The sequence below is a fragment of the Cryptomeria japonica genome, chromosome 6 (assembly GCF_030272615.1).
Source record: "Cryptomeria japonica chromosome 6, Sugi_1.0, whole genome shotgun sequence".
NCBI classification, from domain to species: domain Eukaryota; kingdom Viridiplantae; phylum Streptophyta; class Pinopsida; order Cupressales; family Cupressaceae; genus Cryptomeria; species Cryptomeria japonica.
Genome location: NC_081410.1, coordinates 228,870,680 through 228,895,752, shown reverse-complemented (window position 1 = coordinate 228,895,752; position 25,073 = coordinate 228,870,680). Strand labels below are relative to the sequence as shown.

Below are 25,073 nucleotides of genomic sequence, written 5' to 3'. Positions count from 1 at the left end.
CATGAGTTTATAGAACATATTTCTTATTGACTCTATAAGTAGGAGTTGAAATGAATTTTGTTGCTGGTCATAGAGCTCTTAGGTGACCAACTGGACCAAGTTGGGGTTCTGGTTGAAGGTTGAAGAACTTTTTGTACTGTCCATCAAAATAAAACCAAAAAAATACAAGGAATAGTGACAGAAGAAATAAAACTATCACCATCATAGGAAACTGTCTATTTGTGGCAACACAATATCCATGAGGAAGGGTTTAAAGCAGCTTCCGATTGCTTGACCTATAGTTGGGACATAGTATTGGTAGAAACTGACAGAAAAAGGGGGTCAAATCTACAAGTAGTAAAGCCCAGTACCAGTGAGTTGGCAAATAATAGGTTGATGCTGAAACAAGAACAAAGCCATGAGCAGGAACCTTAGTCTAGGAAGACCCTATAAAGGTTTAAATAGCAAACTAGATCTGCACAAGATCAAATCTGACACAAAAAATGAACTGTTGTTGCTTTGTGTTTTGCTGCTCGAATGCTACTGTCATAGACTATTTTCAAATAGGACAAACAGTGAAGATTTCTATTTTTGAGTTAATATTCTAAATTGATTTATAAGCTTTAAATTTTACAATGACATTTAAGGCTTCCAACTCCCACCTACCAACTTTTTGCTGTCCACCCATTTTAAAAAAAATCTAATTTGATTTTATCTACCCTTTCCAAATGCTTGTATCTACTATTTGAATAATTCCGCTAGGTGCACGTGCATATAGGTTTGATAGGTAGATAACTTAAGTTAAATTACTAACTGTTGATGTGGCTAAAATCGCATCACTACGGTTCCGTCCGGCCAACGCAGAATAGAATACTAAGAATCCTATCCTCTCTTGAGATAAGGAAATCCCTCGTGCTGTTTTTAATTTGATCAATGGGGATTACCTCAATGTTTCGGTTGTCAGGTCTTGACTGCAGGATAAGTTAGTGGTTTGATGTGTTTTGCTGGAAACACAAAGGGGACTTAAGGTTAGATGAACAACTTTGAGTGAGGTCCCTAAAATTTAACAGTCTTATATCGGTTGATTTTAGTTGGATTGATACTATCTCAGCTAGACTGTATGGTTTCTTCTTGGTAAAAAAAGGGAAAAAGAGGAAAGGGGAAAAGAGATAGAGAAAATCTGATTAATTACCTAAGATAACATGTTTAGGAAAATAGACAGAAACCTCCAAATAACCAGATTTAACATTATCAGCTATTTAAGCACAATGCTGTAAAATATCTAGTGCAATCTTCAAGGAGAACTAAATTTTCATGTTACTAAACATAAATGCAAAATTTTAACATTCATTCACTTAATGTTTAACAACCAAACTGAGCATATAAGTGGGTTCAGACTAACCATGCAGGGGGGGTGACAATCAGTTAGTCCTTAATGGTATGAACACCAAGGCTTCTATCAAATGTTTATCCAAAAAATACTATCTGAAAATAAAAGACATAACAGAATAATTAAATGGTGAAGAAGGAGACCATGCATTCACAAAGAAATGAAACAACTTTAATTTTCCATTAATCCTGCATAAATTTCGCCAGAGCTTCAGCAACAATCTTAGACTTCTTACCAAAATAAGGGAAATTCACTCCCTTTAAATAGAGTTTCAGAATTAGATGAATGGCCAAGATTTAAACAAAACAAGTGGTCCAGATCCATCTGTACAAAATAGTACCCATGCCCATAAATAGGAGGTAAATATCAACAACCACCCAAAGAGGAACAATAACTACCTAAAAAAGGTAATTAATAACTATCAACAACAGCTCAAAAGGTGCACATGCACGAAGCTCAAAATTTACTGCTGTCTTGGCAGTTAAATATGATCTTTATGGCCAAAAGTGCCTTTTTAGATTTTAAAAGAAATATGCACTTTATGAAGGCACTTTTTCCTTTCCTGCAGTAGACTCCTTTGTGATAAATTCGACCTCATCGTGCAGGTACTCTCCCGAGATATCCCGATCGGCTGCACGCTCTACCCAAACGTAGTCTTGAAATCTTAGACATAACTTGAATAGTTCGGTTGTCGATGACATAGGAGGATTAAACATTTTGTAATGAATACCCTGTAGGAGGCTATCTAAATTCTCCAGCTCTTCCCTCCAGTATGACTTGTGATTTTCAAAGCATGATATGTCCGCTTGCAGCCCAACAACAAAATCTAGATCCTCCATGGAGTAGGTGACCTTGGGTTTAAGCCTGTCCTCCCACTGTGATTGCACCTCATTATCTTCCATACTATTTTTCCAACCTGGAACCATTGATTTGAGAATCCCTTCACCAAGGTCCTTTACATTTGATAAAGTGTCATTGCACTTATCTTGCATTTTATTGACATTATCCTTCATGTCGTTTTTCATGCTGAGAGTCCAATACCATTCCTTGAAGGTATTGACATTATAAGGATTTAGGATAATATCAATGGTGGGGATTTGAGAGCAGGTCCAAAATAGGGCCCTAATGAGGTGTAAGGCCCTGGAAATCACCTCATGAGTGTTATAGCATTCCTTCCTTAGCTTACACATTTTGATAATAGTGGATTCCCTATGGAGGGCCATTTCGTGCAGATCCTTGAAAATTTGCTCTCCTCTTTCCTTGATGCTTTGAATCCACTCTCTGACGGCCTTGGCGGTATCCCGTACTCCTTCAAACTCTGTTGTTGTCCTTTGCGCCAATGCTGATGGGGGAACATGGGATTTGGGGGCATTATGCAACGGTCTCAGCAAGTGATCAACGTACCCCTCGGCCTGCTCAGCATGAACTCGGTACATGTTTCTTTCAGCAGTTATCTCGTCGAGTTGCCTGAGCATGTTTTGCACGGAGTCCTTGAACTCCTCCCTTTCTTGCTCTTTGGTGGCTCGTCCTATTGGGACGGTCGTAATGCTATAATCGGCTAGCGCAATTTGATCTGCTGGCTTATCGACAGGCGGGGTGGTGATATGGATGGTACGGTTCCTTTGTTCATCCTTGGTTATGCGGGAGTAGGTCTTAGGCTTTTTCTTCCCTTTGGACTTTGTTTCCCCTATGCGAGGGAAAATGTCCTCCAAGTCAATAGGTGGCTTGGTGGCTGCCTTTCGCTATGCACGAGCAACTAACTAGTCTTGAGGTATGGTTTGCCCGGATGCTATGGTCAAATTCCCATTCTGCTCTTTAATGCTTTCTGCTGGTTCATTGCATATCTGTAACTGATCTGTTATAGGAGTGGTGGAGGAAGTGTCTAGTCCTTTGCTTGTAGCTGAATTCTATCCTACTTCGCTGAACAATTGTCTGGTATCCCCATGTGATGGTTGTTCCTCAGTTCTATCAGGCTCGTGGGTCTCATCCGCCCTTCGCTCTCCTTCAACAGTGGTGTCATCCTTGCTGGTAATATGCAGTTGCAATTCGTAGCGACTCCCTTGGGTGAGTTCATGCACATCAATCCCTTGATTGGACGAAATTTCTCCTTCCTCAACTTGATTTTCAGGTTCGCCAGACTCAATGACCCTCACCTCTGTATTTAGCCTGTCTTGTGCCGGAGGATCATCAGCTTCGAATGCATCAACATGGCTTTGGGAAGGCGGAGCAGGTATATAATCAAGTTCAATTACATCATCATCGGAATTGGGGTCTTTTGATGATGAAGTGACCTCTGGTCTCCTAATAGGGATCTTCTCCCTTCTTGTCCTTTTAGATGTCCGAGTCCCTTTGCTGGCTTTGGCTTTCTTCCTTTTTTTCGGGCTTCTCAACCTCTTCCTTTGGCACACTTGAGGTTCCCTCATCTTCAGAGGACTGAGAGTCAAGACTACCCATCATATGGTAGGTGAATTGGACTCCTTCATGAGTTAGCCGCTCAATCTGCTAGTATAACCATTGATCGGTGTACCTTCCCGAGGCTGCCATAACTGCCTCAAAATCAGTGATTGGATCTTGTGACCAATCGATGCCCGACAAGAGATGCCTTACTGCCTCAAACTCCCGAACTTGTAAGCAATTTCCAGAATCTGTTACCTGATCCGGGACCCGATGGTATTCATAAAGTTGCATTTGTTGCACACTTAACCTTGAATATTCGCGCCGTCGGACCTCATAGTCATCAGAACAATTCTTCCAATAGTCTTCAATTGATTCCTTTGCTCTATAGCGCCTGCCGTAGGCTCTCTTCGCCAGATTGTCATGATCAAAACATTTCCTTGGGAAATGTTCCTGTAGGCCATAAGAGGCTAACTCAGCAAGTGACTCGTAGGCATGTGCTGGATTCTTTAAATGGACATCAAGGTTACCCAAAATCATAGGGAAGGCGAATCTGGATTGCTTCTTGTCTCTGAGTAAACTGTTCGCCGGACGTGCCTGCCTTGCAACTTCCAGAAGAATTACTTTGTCTGTTGGATAGCGTGGAAGTCGGAACGGAGTGCCTTCAAAGCCAGCTATTTGGATATAGGAGAATCTTGGGAATAGAATAAACCAGGCGCCATACCTTTGTACCAAAATGGTAGCTTGCTCTGAGAGCCTTATGTGTAATCCCCCTTGCATCAGCTTGACTAGGCGCATTGTGAAGGCGTCATTGACACACTCATACTGACCAATTGCATAAGCAGGGTTGTTCTTTTCCCTCTGAGCTATGTCATGATAATGTAGTTGCGGATAATAGTTGTACACCTTTACTTGATTGGGCCCGTTCCCGATTTCACCTTTCTTGATCAACCTTGGCAATGGCTGGTGTCGGGCAAACATATAGACTAGATAAGATGTCATGGTGAAGTACTTTTTCTCTTCAAGTTCGACCAACTGGGTATGGATGTTGTCACTTATGATCTGGGCCCAGTCGAACTTGGGTTTCTCAGCGAAAACCTGCTCTGTAAAATAGAACATCCACTCTTCAAAAAAATTAGATTGGGGGAGTCCCATACCCTGGCTGAGCAAGGTGACCATATCTCCATGCTCATTGTGAAAGTCACTTTTGGGGGTCTTTTTTCCAATTCTAATGCTTGGAGGTCTTCTCTCCTTATAGCACTCCTTGTTTATTAATGTCCTGCATTTAGCAGGGTTCATATCATATGCCACTTGTGCTTCATCTATGGTTGTTGCTATGGGATTATCCAGGAAGGGGATGTCGAATGCGTCGCCAATGGCCTCAGGAGTGAAGTCAGCTAGGACCATATTCTCAAGGACCACTAATCTGGTGTTTGGCTGATAATGCCGGGCAGCCTCTACTACCAGCTCATAATTCTGCACTGATGGAGGAAATCCTGCTGCCTGGGTGATACCACTTTCCATCATCCGCCTAGGCTTGCCATAGGCGTTAGGGGAGAATACTCTGTCTCCGAAGTCTTGAATGTCGATGTGGCCTAGGTCAGTATCACCTACGTTTTCCCATATGCTTTGGACCTTTGATTCCCTCAGTCCTCCTCTTTGGTACTGGTATTTCATCTTTTCGCCTTTGCGAGAGATGTCTCATTAAGAAGCTCGAGACGTTTCGGCTGCACTAGGTGTCTTTGAGGACTCTCCCTCAGATTTAGGCATCCATTCTGCACAATCGGACGCGGATTACGAGACAAGATGAAGGAAACAAAACAGGTTAGAAAAAAGGGATAGGTTAGCACATAAGGGTCAATGGAAAACCGAATTTGAAGAAAGCATGACACTTCAGAAAAAAGAGCCTGATTAATTTGGACATAAAATATTACTAAGCTCTTTGATTAAAAAATTCACTATTCGGCTGTGGGTCAAGGACTTGGGCATTTTTGATTGCTAAACTTGCACTTAGTCTTTTAAGATCAGCTGCCAAAAAATGAATGAGGTTTAAGATTCCCTAAGTCTGAAAAATGCATTCTTGGTTAACTTTTGGGACAGACTCTGATTTTAACTACTTTGCCTGATGCCTTTCAAACGGGAAAAGATGCGGTTCAAAGACTTAATCATTTAATTAATTTTGCATAAACACATCTAACCAATTCTGCATGCATTTTAAATGATTCCAAGGGAGACATAGCAAGCCTACTTGGCAAAATATGGCGTCAACCCGCACAAACCCGATCTTTAGGATTGATTTCCTTTGAAATTTGAAAATGCCCCTTTCCTATGCCCTACGCTTTTTGGAAAAGATAAATGCACAACTCGCAATTTTGTGGAATGGTAGGGTTTCTACAATTTTTAAATTCTAACGTTCTTGTATTTTCAAATCCTTCAAACGGTTAACCGTCTATCTCATTTTATGCCGAAGTTGGGGAAAAGAATACCCTCTTTGAAGACTTATACTTTGCGATTTACCTTGGTTGGAATTTCGGCGGTTTTGCTTCTGCTGTGAGCTCTATACTTTGCGATTTTCAAATTCTGCAAACCTTTCAAACTTGGTGATTTTCCTATGGCGAACTTCAGGGGTTTTGGATGGTTTGCAAACTTAACCTTTGCGATTTCTTATGCCGTCCAGCTTGGGCGTTATGGCTCTCTCCACAAACTTTCAAACCCCTTCGTGATTTTCCTATGGCATTGAAAATAGGGTGTTGTGGCATGTTTGCAAGGTTTAATAGGTTTTGCGATTTATGCCTTGGGCGAACTTCGGCATTTTCATACCTTGCGCAAACTCTAAAAAAAAAAATTGCCCTTTATGCATATCGCGAACTTCGGGGTCATAATGTCTTTTTGCAAAGTTTTAAAACTTTTCCCAATTCCCTTTAGATGCTGAACTTTGGCGATTTCATACTTTATGCAAATTTCGGCGACTTTGGATGGTTTACTAACTCTTTAAAACTTTTGCAATTTCTTATTAGATGCTGAACTTCGGCGATTTTAGATGGTTTGCAAACTTTACATCGTGATTTCCCTTAGTTCGCGAACTTCGGCGAATGAGAGGCTTTTTCAAACTAAAAACATTGCGATTTCGCCCTTTTCATATATCGCGAACTTCGGCGATTAAGTGGCCTTTTTCAAACTAAAAATTCTGCAATTTTACGCCTTGGGAAGTTCGGGATTTTTAGACCTTTTGCAAAGTTTTAAAACTTCTGACATTTCTCCTCGTTAGTGCGAATTTAGGGATTTTTAGCTAGTTTGCAAACTTTTTAAAACTTTCACAATTTACCCATTATTGGCGAATTTTGGGATTTGAGAGCACTTTGCGAACGTTTTTTAAAACTTCGCGATTCTCCTCAGTGCGAATTTCGGGATTTTTAGAGCCTTTTGAAAAGTTTTGACACTTTAACATTTTATGCCTTTCAATTTCCTTTTGGCGAAAATCGGCACTTTGGGTCCTTTTGCGACCTTTCGACGCTTTATCAAATTTGGGGGATTTTGCAAGCTTTAAAAAGGACATTTTGAAGCTTCAGACTTAGCGTTTTACCAGTTTAAGCGATCTTTTGAAATTTTAACGCCCGAACATTAAACTCACCTTGCGGATTCCCAAGCTTATGCTCATGACATCATCATCTTTTGGATTGATTACGGGCCCACTTAAAAAAGACACGAGACACCCTGCGCAGAACTCAACAGGGCGAAGGCGAAAAGACCAAAAAGAAGGGGACCCTGTCGGCGATAGGGAGCGTGTGCAATGCAGAACACTAACTATATTCAATGTTTTCATCAAAGCTACTTCACAATCCATCTATACATGTGAAGTGGGTACAGGTAGGATTGCAGCATTTAGATAAGTTTATCTTTGACTATAAAGTTTCTATCAACTATATTTGAAGGTGACATTTTGTGGGCGCAATCTCTTCATAGGTCTATTTTTCTCATAGTTGTGAGGTTCAAAGTGTTTGATTTGTTTGGGAGGTCAAAAGAATCCTGGACCCCAGAATTTTCAAAATAAAAAAAGGTTAAATTTTCATAGAAATTGAAAAGTCTAGACCCAATCGGATAAATCCAGCTGGTCCAAAACATATTGATCCTTCCATGCGGATTTGTAACTATGATTTTTCTTTAGACTAAGCTATCACCAATCTTTAATAATTTACTTGTTTTCTCTCTTCTTTGTCAGTTTTATTACTGTTTACTTTTGCTTCTTTGGCTAATTATCCCGAAGGCATTCCCTATGACAAAAAAAAACCTCACTTGAAAATCCAACGGCCTTAAATTCTAGAGAGGTGTGCAAGACCATGAAACAGATCTTGTTCGTTCATTGCTTTTACCCTTTTGGAAAACCTAAATGGCAGACACCCAAGATTTTCTCTTGATTATGGGCGAGAAATTGGGTAGGGCAGGTTTAATGGCAGACCTCTATAAACAGTTTCGTTCACTGGAGGATCCACAATGGGGTTAAGCAAAGATTTGGATGGGCAGGTGAATGGCTATCGACGAGTGCCTTGCTAAAGAACTAGCACTTATATCGGGTCTCAATCTTAATATGCCTACCTAAGCTACCTGTATCTTTGCTACTAGAGGGTGTGGATCTGTATTTGAAGATAAAATGGGATCGAAAACCCTAACTTCGGGGTCAAATGATTCTGTTTCTACCTTGTATACTGACTTTGCCGCATCTGTATTTGCCTTTGCCTTGATCACCGTTGAAAGTATAAGGAGAAATTATGTTGTTTTAGGCATGGAATCTTTGACAGATTCAAAAATACAAGCAATGGTGCAGGAAGGAGATTTGGATGGCGACGGAGCCCTAAATGAGCACGAATTTTGCATTATGATGGTTCCTCTTAGCCCTTCTTTCATGGTGGAGGCTGACAAGTGGTTGCAGAAATATTGTTTAAAATTTTTCAATATTTTTCTTTCTAGATTCCATGGCATTGGATAACACTATCCAGATTCCAAATGCATTTTTTTTAATTATTATATAATTTAAATTTAATAATATTTGATGTTTTGATCTTCTATAATCTATCATTAAAAAAAAGTTAAAAAAGACAATGATTATGTTAGACAATATTGAATGATATATTTAATTTTTGAAAAGCAGCAATAGAGCAAAGCATAGATATTATGTGATAGAATGCATAAAAACAAAACATAACTACCATACATATATTAAATAATATATATATATATATATAATATGTTAGAGTGATACCATTCTTGAGATGTCTATTATCTATTTAACTTGTGTTAGTAAAATACCAAATTGATATCACACCATTAATCTATGCAAATATGAACTCTATAATGTCCATTTTTGAGATTTAGTTGAATTTAGTCTTGAAACATTAATTCTAAATTAAGATGAGAAATGCATTATATTTATAAATATAACTTTGTAACAAAATTGTCAATTGTAATGCCCTTAATAGTATAATCTTTCTTTAGGTCCTGCAAACAATATTAATCACTAGAAATTGACATTAACAATCATAAAGTATTAATAATCAATGATAGCATTCAAATCCATATCAATACACCATAATATCATTAATATTTGGTTCAAGGCATATTCCTTATAGTGAACCACATTAGGAATTTATTGGAAATGCTTGCAAACTGCAATCTCAAGGGTGGTCATCCTTGTATTGTGAGAATATTGAAATATAATTAGATCCATTCTATCCTTTAGTCCACCTCGGAGGCTAGCCACCCTCCTCAACCCATATCTCCTTCCCTCACTCCCTCCCTATCCCCCTATCTATTTCTCTACCTTCATGTCTTATTTCCTTTATTTTCTCATATATCTCAATTTCTCTTTCTCTTCATAGATATATCTACCTCTATCTTCCTCTATCCCCATTTATCTCTTGACATATTTCTCTCAATCCTTCCGTATAGATCTCCCTCTTTCTAGACCTATATATTTGTATCTCTTTGTCTTTCTATATGGCCCCCACCTCTCTCTCTCTCTCTCTCTCTCTCTCTCCTTACCCCATTTCTCTTTCGCTCTTCCCCTCTCTATCTCTCCCTCATTTTGTCCCTATGTATCTCTCTCCCTCCCACTCTCTATATTGAAAACATAATATAAGCCTATTGGTAATAGATCTTGATTATGTTATTATTTCAAAGGTCCTATTGGTAATAGATCTTGATTATGTAATTATTTCAAAGGTTTTCTTTTAGTTGTCCAGATCTTTGTAAGTGGATGCATAATACACATGAAGCTATCTCCTATCCATTGTAACCTTTGTTACACAAACAACATTATTTTTCAATTGTATAACCTAAGTTGGCCTAGTGGTGGAGAACTTGTGCTCTTGAAAAAGAGGTCACAATTTCAAATCCCACAAGGGGGTAGGGTATGCACACCTTATTGGCTTCGACCCATTACCTATCAAAAAAACAAAAAACTTTTTTCAATTGACTTCATGTTTTGCACAAATGGATGCTAAAAATAGACCGTTTTCTTTTTTGTAATTTACCTTCCACACATCTTCGGCATGCCCATTGCACACTAAGGTGCAATTGCTAGTACATTCTACTCTTATATATGTAATGCACAATGCTTTTTCATGTTTCAGAATTTGTTTGACTTTCTATGAAGTTATCAGGACACTGTATAAATTTTCTTTTGTATTAAGAGTTTGGAATTTTTGAACAACCTATTTGGTCAGTGGTTTTGAAGAACAAGGTTAGAATTATGGATTTGAAATTTCCCCTTGGTATTAAAGTAGTTGTTTGTAGTCTTAGTTTAGTTCACGTCAATTATGAATCTTTTCCAAGTCGAGCAAATGATTGCTCCTTATCATCTAACTTATTAGGTTTAAAATTTTCATTGCTTTAAAGAATCACTGTGAATATTGTAAGGACATTTAATGGTAAAGATTTTTACGTGAAATTAGAATTTGTGTATCATGTCTGTTTACACAAGCACATGTACATGTTTCACTTTCACTTTGAGCATTATTTTGTCCTCTTTGGAGATTTCATTTTTAAGAAGAAAAAGGATAACTCATTGTTACTTTATCTATTCTTTCCTTTGGACCTGAAGGCCATTGGATGATGAGTTTTGGGAGAACAACGATCAACAGTGGACAGCTGAGCAAGAGAGGAAGAATATTCTACTTTGCATTGATCCTCAGGTAAGATTGGAAACTGATAGTTCCCTAACCATGTTTGCTGAATACATATATACATCATCCATCATCAAATGCTAAAATTATTGGTTGTTAGATACTTGCACAGTTACACTAGAAAACACTAATAGTTATAATTTTTGAGTATGTATAAGGCTCACAATAGTTTTCTATTTTTTCTTTTCAAAATTTTAACTTTAATTAAAATTTTCATGGTGTGCTTTTTATTTGTTCACTTCATAGTCTTCTTTCAAAGTGATTAGTTTTAGAACTTTTTTTAAAGAAAATGACAAATATTAGATAAAAGGGGGAACTGCCTTTTACAACTTACCATAGACCGTAATGGTTGTATAGAGTAGAGCAATGGAAGACGGTGAAAAAACTTGGGGTGCCCTCATATTACATAGGAAAACCGAATTACAGGTTATGAATAACATAAGAAATAAGACAGCAACAAAGCATAAACTTTAACTGATGCTTTTATACTAAATTCAGTATAGAACATAACAAGTCTAGTTTTGCATTTCGTTTATCATTGTTCTATGGTTAAGTTACAAGACCCCTGAAGATTCCTTCCTCATTACTGTTATAATAGTATCTTTTCTATGAATTGTTCTTTAGACTGAGTTGGCAGGCTTTAATAAGTGGTAAGAACCTCCTTTTTGGTTGGAATGCTGGTCTTTTGAAGTGCTAGCCTTAGTATGTCTCTTTGAAGTTTGTTGCCTTGCCTGACAAAGAGAAATAATAACAATAAACCTATGTATGAAAAGCAATGATAACATAATCTTAAATGCAATAGAAGGAAAATAATGGCACACTCACAATAGAGCAAGATTGTTTATTCTTGGAAACCCTTTTGGGGAGAAGCCTAGCAAAACACCATTCGCTTTCTATATTAATTCAATTGCTCACAATAAGATAATATATTTGTCACTTGTGCTTAATCCTAATCTATGTGTGAGTAAAAATTAACTACATAACTATATGAAATTGCTAAGCAGTATTACAATATAATGGGTATAAAACTATGGGCCAAAAATCCACCTATAATGGGTTGATTTTTTTTTAGGCTGGTATAAAACATGCAAAGAATACAACACATCCAGCAATTCTCCTTGTAGAAAACTTGGCAGAAGAGACTATCAATATATAAATCATCTGCTAAGTGCAAGTATATTCATATATTTCTTGTAGTAAGAAAGTTTCTCAGCACTGACATATTTCATCAATGAGTCAATAACATTCTCCAAGTTATCAACGTTCTCAAACTATACCCTTTTGTCTCCAATGATGTCTAACAAGATGATACTGCACATCAATATGCTTCATCTAAGCATGATAAATAAGGTTGTTTGCCAAACAAATTGCACTGACTATTGCAGTATATCCCAACTTTCTCTAAGAAACTAACATCTGGTCACATTCTCTATAACCATACAACAACCTCGCATACATGAGTGGCTGCTATGCACTCAGCTTCTATAGTTGATGCACAACAACTGCCTGCCTCTTACTCATTGAAATCACTGCTCATGAAACAAATTAAAGTATTAAACTCAACCATTTGTAGATTTTCGGCAATTAATATCTCCAGCTTAGTCAACAGTAACACAGCCTTTTATATATCCACTAACTGTCTATCTCAGGTATTCTCTGGTAGCAGTTTATATGATCCAAGGTGCTGTTTGGATATCCAAAAACCCTCTTTACTGTAGTCTAATGTTCTTTTCTTGTATTTGACATGTATCTGCTCAAGGCTCGCATTGCACGTTCAATGTCAAGTTTGGTACATCCATTGCATCAATCAGATTTTCAATAACTCTTGGATAAGTAACCTGTCACATTTTTGCAATATTTGTTTCTTGGGACATAGTTCTACAGATAACTGTCAACCAATACAAAAAGGACTATTAACAAGTTTTCATTCTTGCATTATAATTTTCTGCAATATACTCTCAATATATTTCCTTTAAATCCGCTAGGTTTTCTTGTTTAAATGATCATTTTTAATTTCTATGCCCAAAAGAAAGATTGTAGTACCAAAATACATCATATTAAACTGTGAAGATAGCTGAGATCTAACATCCTTGATCATTTTCTTATCGTTTCTAATTAGCAACATACCATCAATGTTTAAGGGTTACAGACCACAAATCTTTTTTTGGGGACATTATACTCGTTGATAACCACCCTGGAATTTTTTAGCTAATTGTTTTGGCATTATCCCATACTGGTGCTAAACAGGCATTTGATCAAACAGTTTGCACGAAAAGGTTTATAGCGGGTTTTCTGATATACAGTCACTTAGAAACATTTAACCATGAGTTAATGTTATCCTCCCATATTGTGTTGGTTAAGTGGTGGTGTTGTTGTTGTGGCCACCAAGGTTCAAACCCCTGCTGAGCCATTGTGGTTGCAAGCTTGTGCCTTTGTTGATCCAATGCGCTTGCGGGCTTGAACCCCAACATTGTTAAATGGGGATGAGGTCCCTTGATTGTGATCTCATCGGTTCATAGCTCTGGGTCAAAAATTGTTTCACGTAGTACTGAAGGCTGTGTCATGCAAGCGTCATCTCATGTTTAAAAGTTACCCGACTCTTAAAAAAAAAGTCTTTATTTGAGGATTAATGGCTATGAAGGTTTATCTTCTACATTAATTGTTTGGAACTGCTTGTTGGCATTTGAAGTTTTTGTTTAGCTTTTGGAGGAATGTTGTTTTGTACACCTTAAGAGGTGAACTTGGAAGGTGGAGACATATGCACTCACAATAGTGAAGATTTCCTGTTACAATATTTTTTTTTAGTATGCAGTTGTTGCTTCTTATCATTTGGAAGTGATAGGAGCTTCCCAATTGGAGGAGATCTATGTTATTAGACTTGTGGAATTTATTATTGTTTTTACATAGATACCTCTGTGCTCTATGAACTAAGATTTTTAGTACAAAATAATTCAAGTAGATGCAATCCCTTGCAGGAGAGAGTCTTGAATGGTGCTACTACCAAAGGAGCATTCTTGGCCATTGTGGTAGTTTGGTTGCTGGTGTGGAATGTGTAAATGCAAATGTCATCACAATTAGGTTGACTTTTTTGGAGTACTGTAGTATTCTGCTATTAGAAATAATTTTTTCATAAATGATGTAGAATGAGAGCTCTACAAAATGTAGGGTTGATGGAAGAAGTCTAAACAGCGATGACAAAAGTCGAGGAACAATACCCATTCCTTTAAGTTTTGCTGTCACTGTACACATTAGAGTCCTTGTCAGAGTTTGTTCATGAGAATAATCCATCGTCTTTTTTGAAGGGTCATTAGGATTTGTCAATGTAGAGTTTCAAATAATCCAAAAGAAGTGGTTGATTTTTAGCCATGTTTGGGTCTTCCATTGTTTGATTGTGGCATATTGTTTAAGAGAAAGTAGACATGTATTCTCCAAAGATATTTTTTACCCAATTTAAAGATATACGCAATCATAAAATACAATTCCACAATTTCCTCATATATTTCCATAATGTGAAAATAAAGAGATAATATACATCATAGTCACTTACATAGTTCATCTCATCATGAGGAATAAAATAATAATTGAGGTGGTCTTTTACATCAATAATAATATAAAATGATACCATGAAATACTGAAGCCTTCGGTTGCCACAAACTCTCTTCCATTTGCTAACTGTGAGATGAGAACATGATCTAGGTACTTTTCCACCCAACCACAAAGTATAAGCTCCCCCACTGTTCTTCAATAAAAGAGCTCTTAACCTTGTGCGAGGTACCTAGCAATCTGGAACAGATGGGTGGGATGGAATCTAGTGCAACATGATGCAACTAACATACATTTCACATAAAGAACATGCTATGTCCTAAACATCATGGTATAGTAGAGAGTGAAAACAAATAATCATGTAGTATAAAAATGATTAATAACAGCTTTGGCCAAAGAAATTTAAGTTGAATATTGACAGATAGATCTAGAGTGGAGACCTGTTGGTGTACGTTTTATCATATACCGAAGAATAAAATATCCAAGGATACTCTATCCTCTCCTGAACAAAATCACTACTTGTGCCAAGATTGCGAGAGAGACCACAAGGCGACTCTAAGGTCTATATGTGCGAATGGGCGACTTTATGTTGGATAGCTTCCTTGGTAATGTATGCTGAAATACAAGGGGGACTTACGCTCAATTATGTTGGATCACAAGTTAGGACTTAGATGAATTTAACAATGAATGCTCTCTATTTTTTTTTTTTGATTTTCAGATTTTGGACTTCCTCAAAAAAAGATAAAATGGATAAGGGTTCAGAAGTTCTATGCTACTTCTAAGCTATTCCTATGAACTCAAGAGACGGTAAAGACTGGGTGAAACCAATAACAATACTTTGTTTTGCCACACTAAGACAACTATGCAAAGCAAGTGCAATCTTCCAAGGGTGTGCTCAAGATTTTTATACTTGAATAATACCATCAATCGAACAATATTTATTCGAAGTAGAAGTTAAGCATCCACATTATAAGCTCAGGCTAACTTTACACATTGAACAAAAATTATCCATCCAAAGAAAGTATGAGCAAGTTTTTGTTTAAAATAATATTAATATCTTCTATAATGGTCATCTTCTATTTTTAGTGGTCATCTTCTATTTTTAGTTGTCGACTTATTTAGCTTGTTAAGTTAGCTTTTTATTATGTAATTAGCTTTTAAGCTTTATTTAGCATTTAGCTTTTTAGTTAATTAATTTTTAAGCTTTATTTAGCATTTAGCTTTTTCTTTTTAGTTAATTAGCTTTTAAGCTTAATTTAGCCTTCACGCTTAATTTAGCATTTAGCTCTTTAATCTTTTACTTTAATGTTATGTTCTAATTATAGAACATCGTCTTGTAACCTCTATATATACGTGTGTATATCGTTCAATGTAATTATCCGATTATTGAATCATTCATTCAATTTATTTTTCATGGTATCAGAGTGGGTCGATGGGATTCTTTTAAGTTTGGCGAATTTTTTAATAAAAATTCATGGCCTTCTTTCTGGAATATTTTCCAGATTTTTTTTTAATTGTTTTTTTATAAAAAAAACGATTTTGCTTTTTTGAAGGCTTTTTGAGGGTTTCTGCTTCGTGGGCGAATTTATTTGTGCTGGGCAGCAATTCATATTTTTTTTAGGGTTCTGGAGATTTTCGGGCTTGCAACCTAGAGGTTTTTTTTGCAGATTGAAAATTTTCCTAAGGTTTCTGCAATTTTCGACTAGGGTTTTGATCCTTCAGTTGAAGTCAATTTTATTCTGGTTGCAGATTCTTGGTGGGTTTTTCGAGACCTCAACTGGGTTGTCATATTTTTCTAGGTGCATCATTTTTCATGCCTCAATTTTTGAGCCGTTGGATTTGCATTTTGATTTCAGATTCTTGGTGGGTTTTTCGAGAGCTTTTCTGGATTGGTCTCATATTTTTCTGGTTGCCTCGTTTTCCATGCCTCGAATTTTGTGCCAGCGAATTTGCCTTGTAATTTAAAAACAGTCAGTGATTTTTGCTAATTTTGTGGACGTCAAGAATTTTGGTGTCTTCTGGGCACTGTTTATGTTGTACATCTGACCTAGGGTTTCTGCCCCTATTTTTTTTTGGAAAAAAAATCGTCAATATTTTTCTGTTTTTTTTATAGAAAAATCAGAGGTATTTTTTTTATTTTCTGCAAATTATTATTTTTTTCTGATTATTTTTTAGGAAAAATTTAAGGTTTTAAGTTTGCAGAAAATAAAAGGTTTTAAGTTTGCAGAAAATTTAATTTTTTAGGAAAAATTTAAGGTTTTAAGTTTGCAGAAAATTTTAATTTCTGGGTTTCTTCCAAACCTCGAAATTTGTGCCTTAGAATTTGTGCCAAAATTCTCCTCCAGGGTTTCAGATTTTTTGTGTAGCTGCTTCTATTCTGATTTTTGAATCAGATTCTTCTGTTTCTAACTTTCTTGCTTTCACTCAGTTGACCTCGATCAACCTCGATTTTTGTGATGGCATCATTAACCAACATCATGTTGGAACACACTCAAAAGTTCAACGGGCGCAACTACAACACCTGGAAACATCGTATGCTTACCATCTTTGAGTATCGTTGCCTTGATCAACTTGTTTTGGGCAAGGAATCTCATCCTACAAAAGCAGGTGATGATCAAGACAAACATGATGTGAAGAATCGAGAGGCTGTCATGCTTATCAAACTCTCCATCACAGATGATCAACTCCTACAGGTGCCTTCAGGTAAAACAACAAGAGAGATATGGGATCTCTTGAAGGATCTTCATGAAACGTCCGACAAGAACCGAGCTTTCTTTCTGAAGAATATGTTGTTTTCTATCATGATGGATGAGAAGTCATCTATCCAGGCACATCTCACAAAGATCAAGGAGATCCGTGACCAGTTGGAAGCTATAGGCCGAACCATGGTGGAAGAGGATATGGTAGTGATCACGCTGAAAAGCCTTCCCAGATCCTACGAGCATTTCATTGATACTCTCAGTATCTCATCTACTAGTGTTGATCTGAAGTTTCCTGATCTCTGCAACAAGCTTCTATAGCAGGATCGATGGAAACAACAGTTTGGAAGCAACGCTAGTTCGTCCACTGAACAAGGGTAAAGGTCAGTCCTTCCAGCAGAAGGGGCAAGGTCAATATATGCAGTCTTCGAAGAAGAAAAGTGTATGGTGTAACTACTGTCACCAGTTTGGCCATATGAAGAAAGATTGCAGGAAATTGTTGGCATCCGTGCCAATCTAGGTTGGGAGTGTTAATGTTATAGCTTTCGTCAGAATTCTAGTCGTATAGATTTATTTATCAATGCTTAATTATTTTATTAAACTATGATTAAAACGTGCTGACACAAATCGTTTCCTTATTATATTCTCTTTGATTAGGAATCGGTTTATACTTATCTATACATCGGTTCATTATGAATCGGGTTAAGAACAAGTCACGACTTTACTTGATAGCCTTTGTGTGCAATACATAAAGGAATCGTGTGGATGGAATTTATATACAGCAGTTCGTAATAATTATCTTCAACTTGGAGGAGGTTGATAATATACAACGAATAACATACAAGCATCCAAGTATATATATATATATATATATATATATATATATCATGGGAATTTGATATTCTGCAGTCAGTGACATATACTGATTGTGACATACACTTAGTATACAGAGATAATAGCAGCCCGTACTCGATCATATTCTGTCGATTCAAACATCAATACAACACGCACAGTGAATAACTTCAGATTGATAGAAGATCGAACATCTCAGCATATATGGTGAAGTATATGTTAGGTTGATAACTTATAAAATCTGATCAAAACTTAACATGGTATCAGAGCCACGGTGAAAGAAGATCGTGATCAAATTCTAAACAACTTCTAACTATTCTCTCCTCTCTCTCCCCGCCGTGCAGTTTCTCTAAGTATCAAAAATGGTGAATGGTCTTAAAGTCGAAGATAGACTTGAAGGCGCATCCAACTTCACCTCATGGAAGTTTAGAGTGCTCATTGCATTTGAAGAGAATGATCTTCTTCAATTCATAGAAGAAAAAGATTTATCCGAACCTGAAGATCATGAGGAGAAATTGCAATTTAAGAAAAATGCCATCAAAGCAAGAAGGTATTATCGACTCCGTAAGGGATCACTTGGTACCTCTCATCTCCAAGATGACAACTGCAAGAGATATGTTCAAGACCTTGGAAGGTTTATATGAGATTAACAATGTCAGTAGGGCTCTTGCCCTGAGACAACAACTCCACCAAGTGAAGATGGCAAAAGGAGATTCAGTCATCACCTATTTCATGAAAATCTCAGAATTAAGAGATCAACTATGCGCAATTGGGGATCAAGTGATAGATAAAGACCTTGTTATGCTAGCCTTGAATGGTTTGCCTCATTCATGGGAGCTATTTATTCAAGTATAAGTGGAAGGTCAAAATTACCTAAGTTTGATCGACTTCGAGCAGATTGTATTCAAGAAGAATCAAGATTGACTGCTAGAGGAATCACCAAGAGTACTCAAAATGAAGATACACATGTTCTTGCCGCTCAATCAACCAAGAAGCGAAAGTATTGGAAGAAGGGCAACTTCAAAAAGAATAGAGATTTCAAATCAGATTCTGCACCTGATTTTAGGAAGAGGAAGAAAGATCTCTCTCGCATCCAGTGTTTTAGGTGTGACAAGTTTGGTCACTTTGCAAAGGATTGTTTAACACGACCTAACCATCAAGGTGCAAACATCAATGAAGTCTCATCTCAGAAGGAGGTTGAAGATAACTCCAATGGTTTTCTTTTCATATCAGCATTATCAAGCAATGTTCCTACAGACAGTGATACATGGTTAATTGATAGTGGAGCCTCTCGACATATCACCGGTCATCGGGAGTACCTTTCTGATTTAGTAGAAAAAGAGTCATCTTCAAGTCATCATTGGGGATGATGCACAATATGCCGTAAGAGGAATTGGCGCTACATCTCTAAAACTTGAATCGGGAGTTTCTCTACATCTAAGTGATGTATTGTTCGTTCCAGGAATCAAGAGGAACCTAGTATCAATTTCAGCCTTGGAGGATAAGGGATATCAAATTGCATTTTTTGAAGGAAGAGTTCTTGCTTGGCCTAAGAATTCCAGCATCAAGATTGCTCGTGTGATTGGAAATCGACATGAGAGTTTATACAAACTCTCCACTCTCCTAGTTCAAGCACTTATTCATGATTTTGCAAGTTCCAGCGAACTCTGGCACAAAAGACTTGGACATCTTCACTTTAGGGCTCTTCCATCTTTGGAGAAGATGGTAAAAGGTATTCCTAAACTCATTCATGTAAATGATGGTACTTGTAAAGGTTGTGCTATGGGTAAAAATGTTAAAAGTCCTTTCCATAGCAGTGAAAGTAGGTCTAAAGAAATACTAGATATTGTACATTTAGATTTATGTGGTCCAATGTCAATTCCATCCCTAAGTGGATGTTTGTATTATGTAACTTTTATAGATGACTACTCTAGGAAGACTTGGATTTATTTCTTAAGGTCTAAAGAGTCTGATGAAGTCCTAGGTAGGTTTAAAGAGTTTAAAGCTCTTGTAGAAAATATTATTGGACAGAAAATTAAAATTCTAAGGTCTGACAATGGAGGTGAATACACCTTGGGTAGCTTTCGTGATTTCTGTAATCAGGCAAGGATCAAGAGGGAGTTCTGTGTTCCTTACAACCCTTAACAAAATGGGGTTGCTGAAAGGAAGGACATATCTATAGTTGAAGCTGCAAAAGCTATGATTCATGATCAAGACCTTCAGATTTTTCTATGGGCAGAAGCCTCTAGAACAGCAGTGTATATTCAAAATAGATGTCCTCATCGGATATTACAAAATATAACTCCTGAAGAAGCCTTCTCAGGTATCAAGCCTGATATCAGTCACCTAAGAATATTTGGTTGTCCTGTGTATGTTCATGTTCCCAAGGACAAGAGAACCAAGTTGGAGCCTTCTGGCAAGAGAGGAATATTTGTAGGCTACAGTGAAACCTCCAAAGCCTATCGTGTTTACATTCTTGGTCAAAAACAAATAGAGGTTAGCAAGGATGTCACATTTGAGGAAGATGTTGCATTCAGAAAATCAAAGGGCTCATGCATGGAGATAGATGATGAAACTCCTCAAGACATGGATGTTGACCATACTCTTGAGATTCAGAGGGAGTCTATTGTACTTGATATAAGTAATGATCCAATTGAACCCTTGGATCCCACTGATGGGCCTAGGGATATTATTGTGTCTCGAAAGAGACCTCTTTGGGCACGAAACACTATGCAGGAAGCAGAACAATTTGCTGCTCCTAGAGGTACATTCAGGGAAAGCAAAAGACCACAAAGATTCTTTGGTTATGTTGCATTAATGTGTAATCTTATTGAGTCTGAACCATCTAGTGTAGCAGAAGCCTCAAATCAACAAGTTTGGAAAGATGCTATGGACGAAGAGTATCAATCCATTCTCAAGAACAATGTGTGGGATATTGTGCCTAGACCAGAAGGGAAATCTGTTGTGTCCTCCAAGTGGTTGTTCAAGATAAAACATGCAGCTGATGGCAACATTGAAAAATACAAAGCTAGATTTGTGGCTCATGGTTTCTCTCAACAAGAAGGAATAGACTATGAAGAAACATTTGCCCCTATTGCTTGCTATACTTCCATTAGAACCATCATTGCTATTGCAGTAGCTAAAGGATGGAAGTTGCATCGGATGGATGTGAAGACTGCTTTTCTCAATGGCATGATTGAAGAAGAAGTCTACATTGAGCAACCTGAGGGGTTCGTGATTCATGAGAGAATCTCATGTGTGTAAATTGAAGAAAGCCCTATATGGTCTTAAACAGGCTCCCTGAGCTTGGTATGAAAGAATTGATAGATACTTAGTGGGTTTGGGTTTCTGCAAAAATGATGCTGATCCAAACCTTTACTTCAAAGTATTCAATGGTGATATGTTGATCTTGGTACTTTACGTTGATGATCTATTTATTACCGGAGAAGATCATCTCATTAATAGATGTAAGAAGGAGTTGACTTCAGAATTTGAGATGAAGGACTTAGGACTTATGCACTTCTTTCTAGGGTTGGAGGTGTGGCAGAGTCCCAATGGGATTATCCTAAGTCAAGGTAAATACACCATCGACATTTTGAAGAGATTTGGAATGACAGATTGTAAATCCATGTCCACACCCATGGAAACTAACCTGAAAAAATTAAGGGAAGCTGCAGCTAGTTTAGATCTTGTGGACCCTACTATGTACAAACAATTGATTGGGTCCCTGATGTATCTAGTTAACACTAGACTAGATATTTGTTATGCAGTGAGTGCACTTAGTCAGTTCATGAGTGAACCTAGACAAATACATCTAGTTGCAGTCAAGCATATCTTGAGATACTTGCGTGGCACAGTTGGATATGGCTTGAAATACTCTTCGAGTATGGACCTGATTCTTGAAGGATATTCTGATTCTGATTGGGCAGGGAGTGTTACTGATCGGAAGAGTACCTCTAGTTGTTGCTTCAGTTTGGGATCTGCTATGATTTCCTAGTGTAGTAGGAAGCAGTCTTCAGTAGCTCTGAGCACTGCAGCAACAGAATACATTGCAGCATGTGTAGCAACTCGTGAAGCAATGTGGCTTCGTAAACTCCTTGCAGGATTGTTTGGTCAATCATTGGAGCCTACCATCATACATTGTGATAATCAAAGCTGTGTAAAGCTTTCAGTCAATCCAGTATTTCATGATAGAACAAAGCATGTAGAGATCCAGTACCACTATATCAGAGATATGGTACAAAGGAATGCAATTCAGTTGAGATACATTTGTACTGAGGAACAGACGGCCGACATTTTCACCAAGCCTCTTGCAAAAGTGAAATTTGTGCATTTTCGAGACAAGCTTGGAATTGTGGAAAATGAAGCTCTTGCTGAGAGGGAGTCTCAGCATCAGTAATTACTTGATATGTATTATAATGCATTCTTCTTTGTGAGAGAAGTTTGAGGTGCAAGCCCTTGTCATGCATTCTTCTATGAGAGAGAAGTTTGAGGTATCAGCCCTTGTTGAGCATTCTTCTTTGCAAGAGAAGTTTGAGGTATCAGCCCTTGTTGCGCATTCTTCTCTGCGAGAGAGGTTTGAGGTATCAGCCCTTGTTGAGCATTCTTCTCTGCGAGAGAGGTTTGAGGTATCAGCCCTTGTTGAGCATTCTTTTCTGTGAGAGAAGTTTGAGGTATTAGCCCTTGTTTTGCATTCTTCTATGAGAGAAGTTTGAGGTACTAGCCCTTGTTGTGCATTCTTCTCTGTGAAGAGAAATTTGAGGTATCCACCCTCTGCAAGTAGGTATGGTGGATGTCATGACTTAGCACTTGTTCTTATTCACCCTCTGGGAGTAGCTATGGTGAATATCACTATGTGACTCAGATCTTGAGTAGAATTCCTCCCTAGCTAAGAGGGAGTGTTAATGTTATAGCTTCCATCAGAATTCTAGTCGTATAAATTTATTTATTAATGCTAAATTATTTTATTAAACTATGATTAAAACGTGCTGACACAAATCGTTTCCTTATTATATTCTCTTTGATTAGGAATCAGTTTATACTTATCTATACATCGGTTCATTATGAATCGGGTTAAGAACAAGTCACGACTTTACTTGATAGCCTTTGTGTGCAATACATAAAGGAATCGTGTGGATGGAATTTATATACAGCAGTTCGTAATAATTATCTTCAACTTGGAGGAGGTTGATAATATACAACGAATAACATACAAGCATCCAAGTATATATATATATATATCATGGGAATTTGATATTCTGCAGTCAGTGACATATATTGATCGTGACATACACTTAGTATACAGAGATAATAGCAGCCCGTACTCGATCATATTCTGTCGATTCAAACATCAATATAGCACACACAGTGAATAACTTCAGATTGATAGAAGATCGAACATCTCAGCATATACGATGAAGTATATGTCAGGTTGATAACTTATAAAATCTGATCAAAACTTAACAGGGAGGGTCTCAGGAGAAAGAGAAGGCTCATGTTGCAGAGCATTCTGGAGAGAAGGAGTCAACCTTCTATGCTTTGTGATAAGCAAATTTCCTGTTTGGTTGGTTTTCACATTTTTTTCCTCAAAAGTTGTTCGCAGGGTTTCGAATTTTTTTTCTTAAAAATTATTATCTGTCATCCGCAAAGCTTGCGTGGGATTTCTAGGTTTTCAGGATTTTTTCTTCAAAAATTGTTTGTTAGTTTTTACGATTTTTTCCTCAAAAATCATCTGTAATACGCGAAGTTCATGTGGGATTTGTGATTCGTGAAGTTCTCTGGTTTTGATTGATTTTTCTCCTAAAAAATCGAGTTTTGTTGCAGTCAGTTTTGTTAGCGGCATTATTGTACACAAACATAAGACTAGTTAATTATGTGTAATTGTTTTGGTTAGTTGGCAACTGAGGGGTGGTTGTTGTGGTGCGACGGTTGGCGCTCGCACCCCCTTGGTATCTTTATATACTTCGGAATGTAACTTGTAACACACAATTATTATGAATGGAATAACATCTCTTATACTTGTCTGATATCTATGGCGTTATTCTGCATTACGTGCTTTATGTTTTAAGCTATTCACCCGAGAGGGTAAACATTTGGCGCCGTTGCCTAGACGTGCTCGGGAACGGAAGACGCGGATGGCGCACGGACATGATGGGCCTACCCGTTGGTGAAATAAACCTAGAGGTCGACGACGCGCGAACAAAACTTTACACAGGAGAAGACATGGCAACGAGAGAATTTTCAATTCTGCTCCAGGTAGCCATCCAGACCTACGTCTGACGAGAGGCGGCGGAGGCGGAAATCCCACCAAGTGCCGTGTGGACAGCGCTGGAGGTTAGCCCAGCAGTAAACCGGTTGATGAACCACCTCCCCCGGTTGCTTGCGCAGGCATCGCTGGCACAACAGGCTCGCCTGGAGGAGATTGCCCAGGAAGAGCGACGCCAACAAATCCTTCAACACTACGAAGAAAGCAGCCGACGGGATGGCACCAGGCCAGGAGGGAATTGAACCTTAAACTTTTTATATTCAAATAAAATTGTCATTGACACGAGTTGTATTTGACAAAATGAATTAATAAAGATGTGTTTTGGTTTATGTATTGTGAAGTATGGAAATGTACGACAATTAATGCCCAACCTTTTGAATAAAGATAAAAATAAGAAAGCAGAAACGGACGAGTGGGAGGCCGTGCAGAGGGCCTTGATTCTGGAACGTGTAGAATGTAGATGGAGGCTGAGGCAACTTGCCGAAGGACGACCTGTCGAAGGGTTGCCCGAAGGGAACCAAGGAGGTGTCACGGAGGGTGTAGAAGCCGAAGGGAATTTCTACGCGTCGCCAGACCACCGTAGGGCGAGAAGCCACGAAGAGTTTCTGGAGGAAACAAGGTTACGGAGAGATCTAGTTGAAGAGACCTAGGATCGGTTTAGAAACTTATCCCTTACACCACAAAGTGAGGATCGCCGAAGGGAGCCAGGAGTGGGCGCGGGTGTGAACGAAGGGGAGGAGAACTGTACGGTAGGTGCCACACACGGTAGGCAA

The 25,073-nt window shown here is 37.9% G+C and overlaps 1 protein-coding gene across 6 annotated transcripts in view; it reads left to right on the top strand.

Moving 5' to 3' along the window:
- The window catches only part of LOC131071412 (uncharacterized), a 370,752-nt gene that overhangs the window by 17,122 nt on the left and 328,557 nt on the right, over positions 1-25,073 (top strand). For all 6 annotated transcript variants that reach the window (XM_059207323.1, XM_059207322.1, XM_059207320.1 and 3 more), the window contains exon 2: positions 10,860-10,950. In XM_059207323.1, coding sequence (XP_059063306.1) covers positions 10,860-10,950 — 91 coding nt within the window. The remainder of the gene's footprint in view (positions 1-10,859; positions 10,951-25,073) is intronic.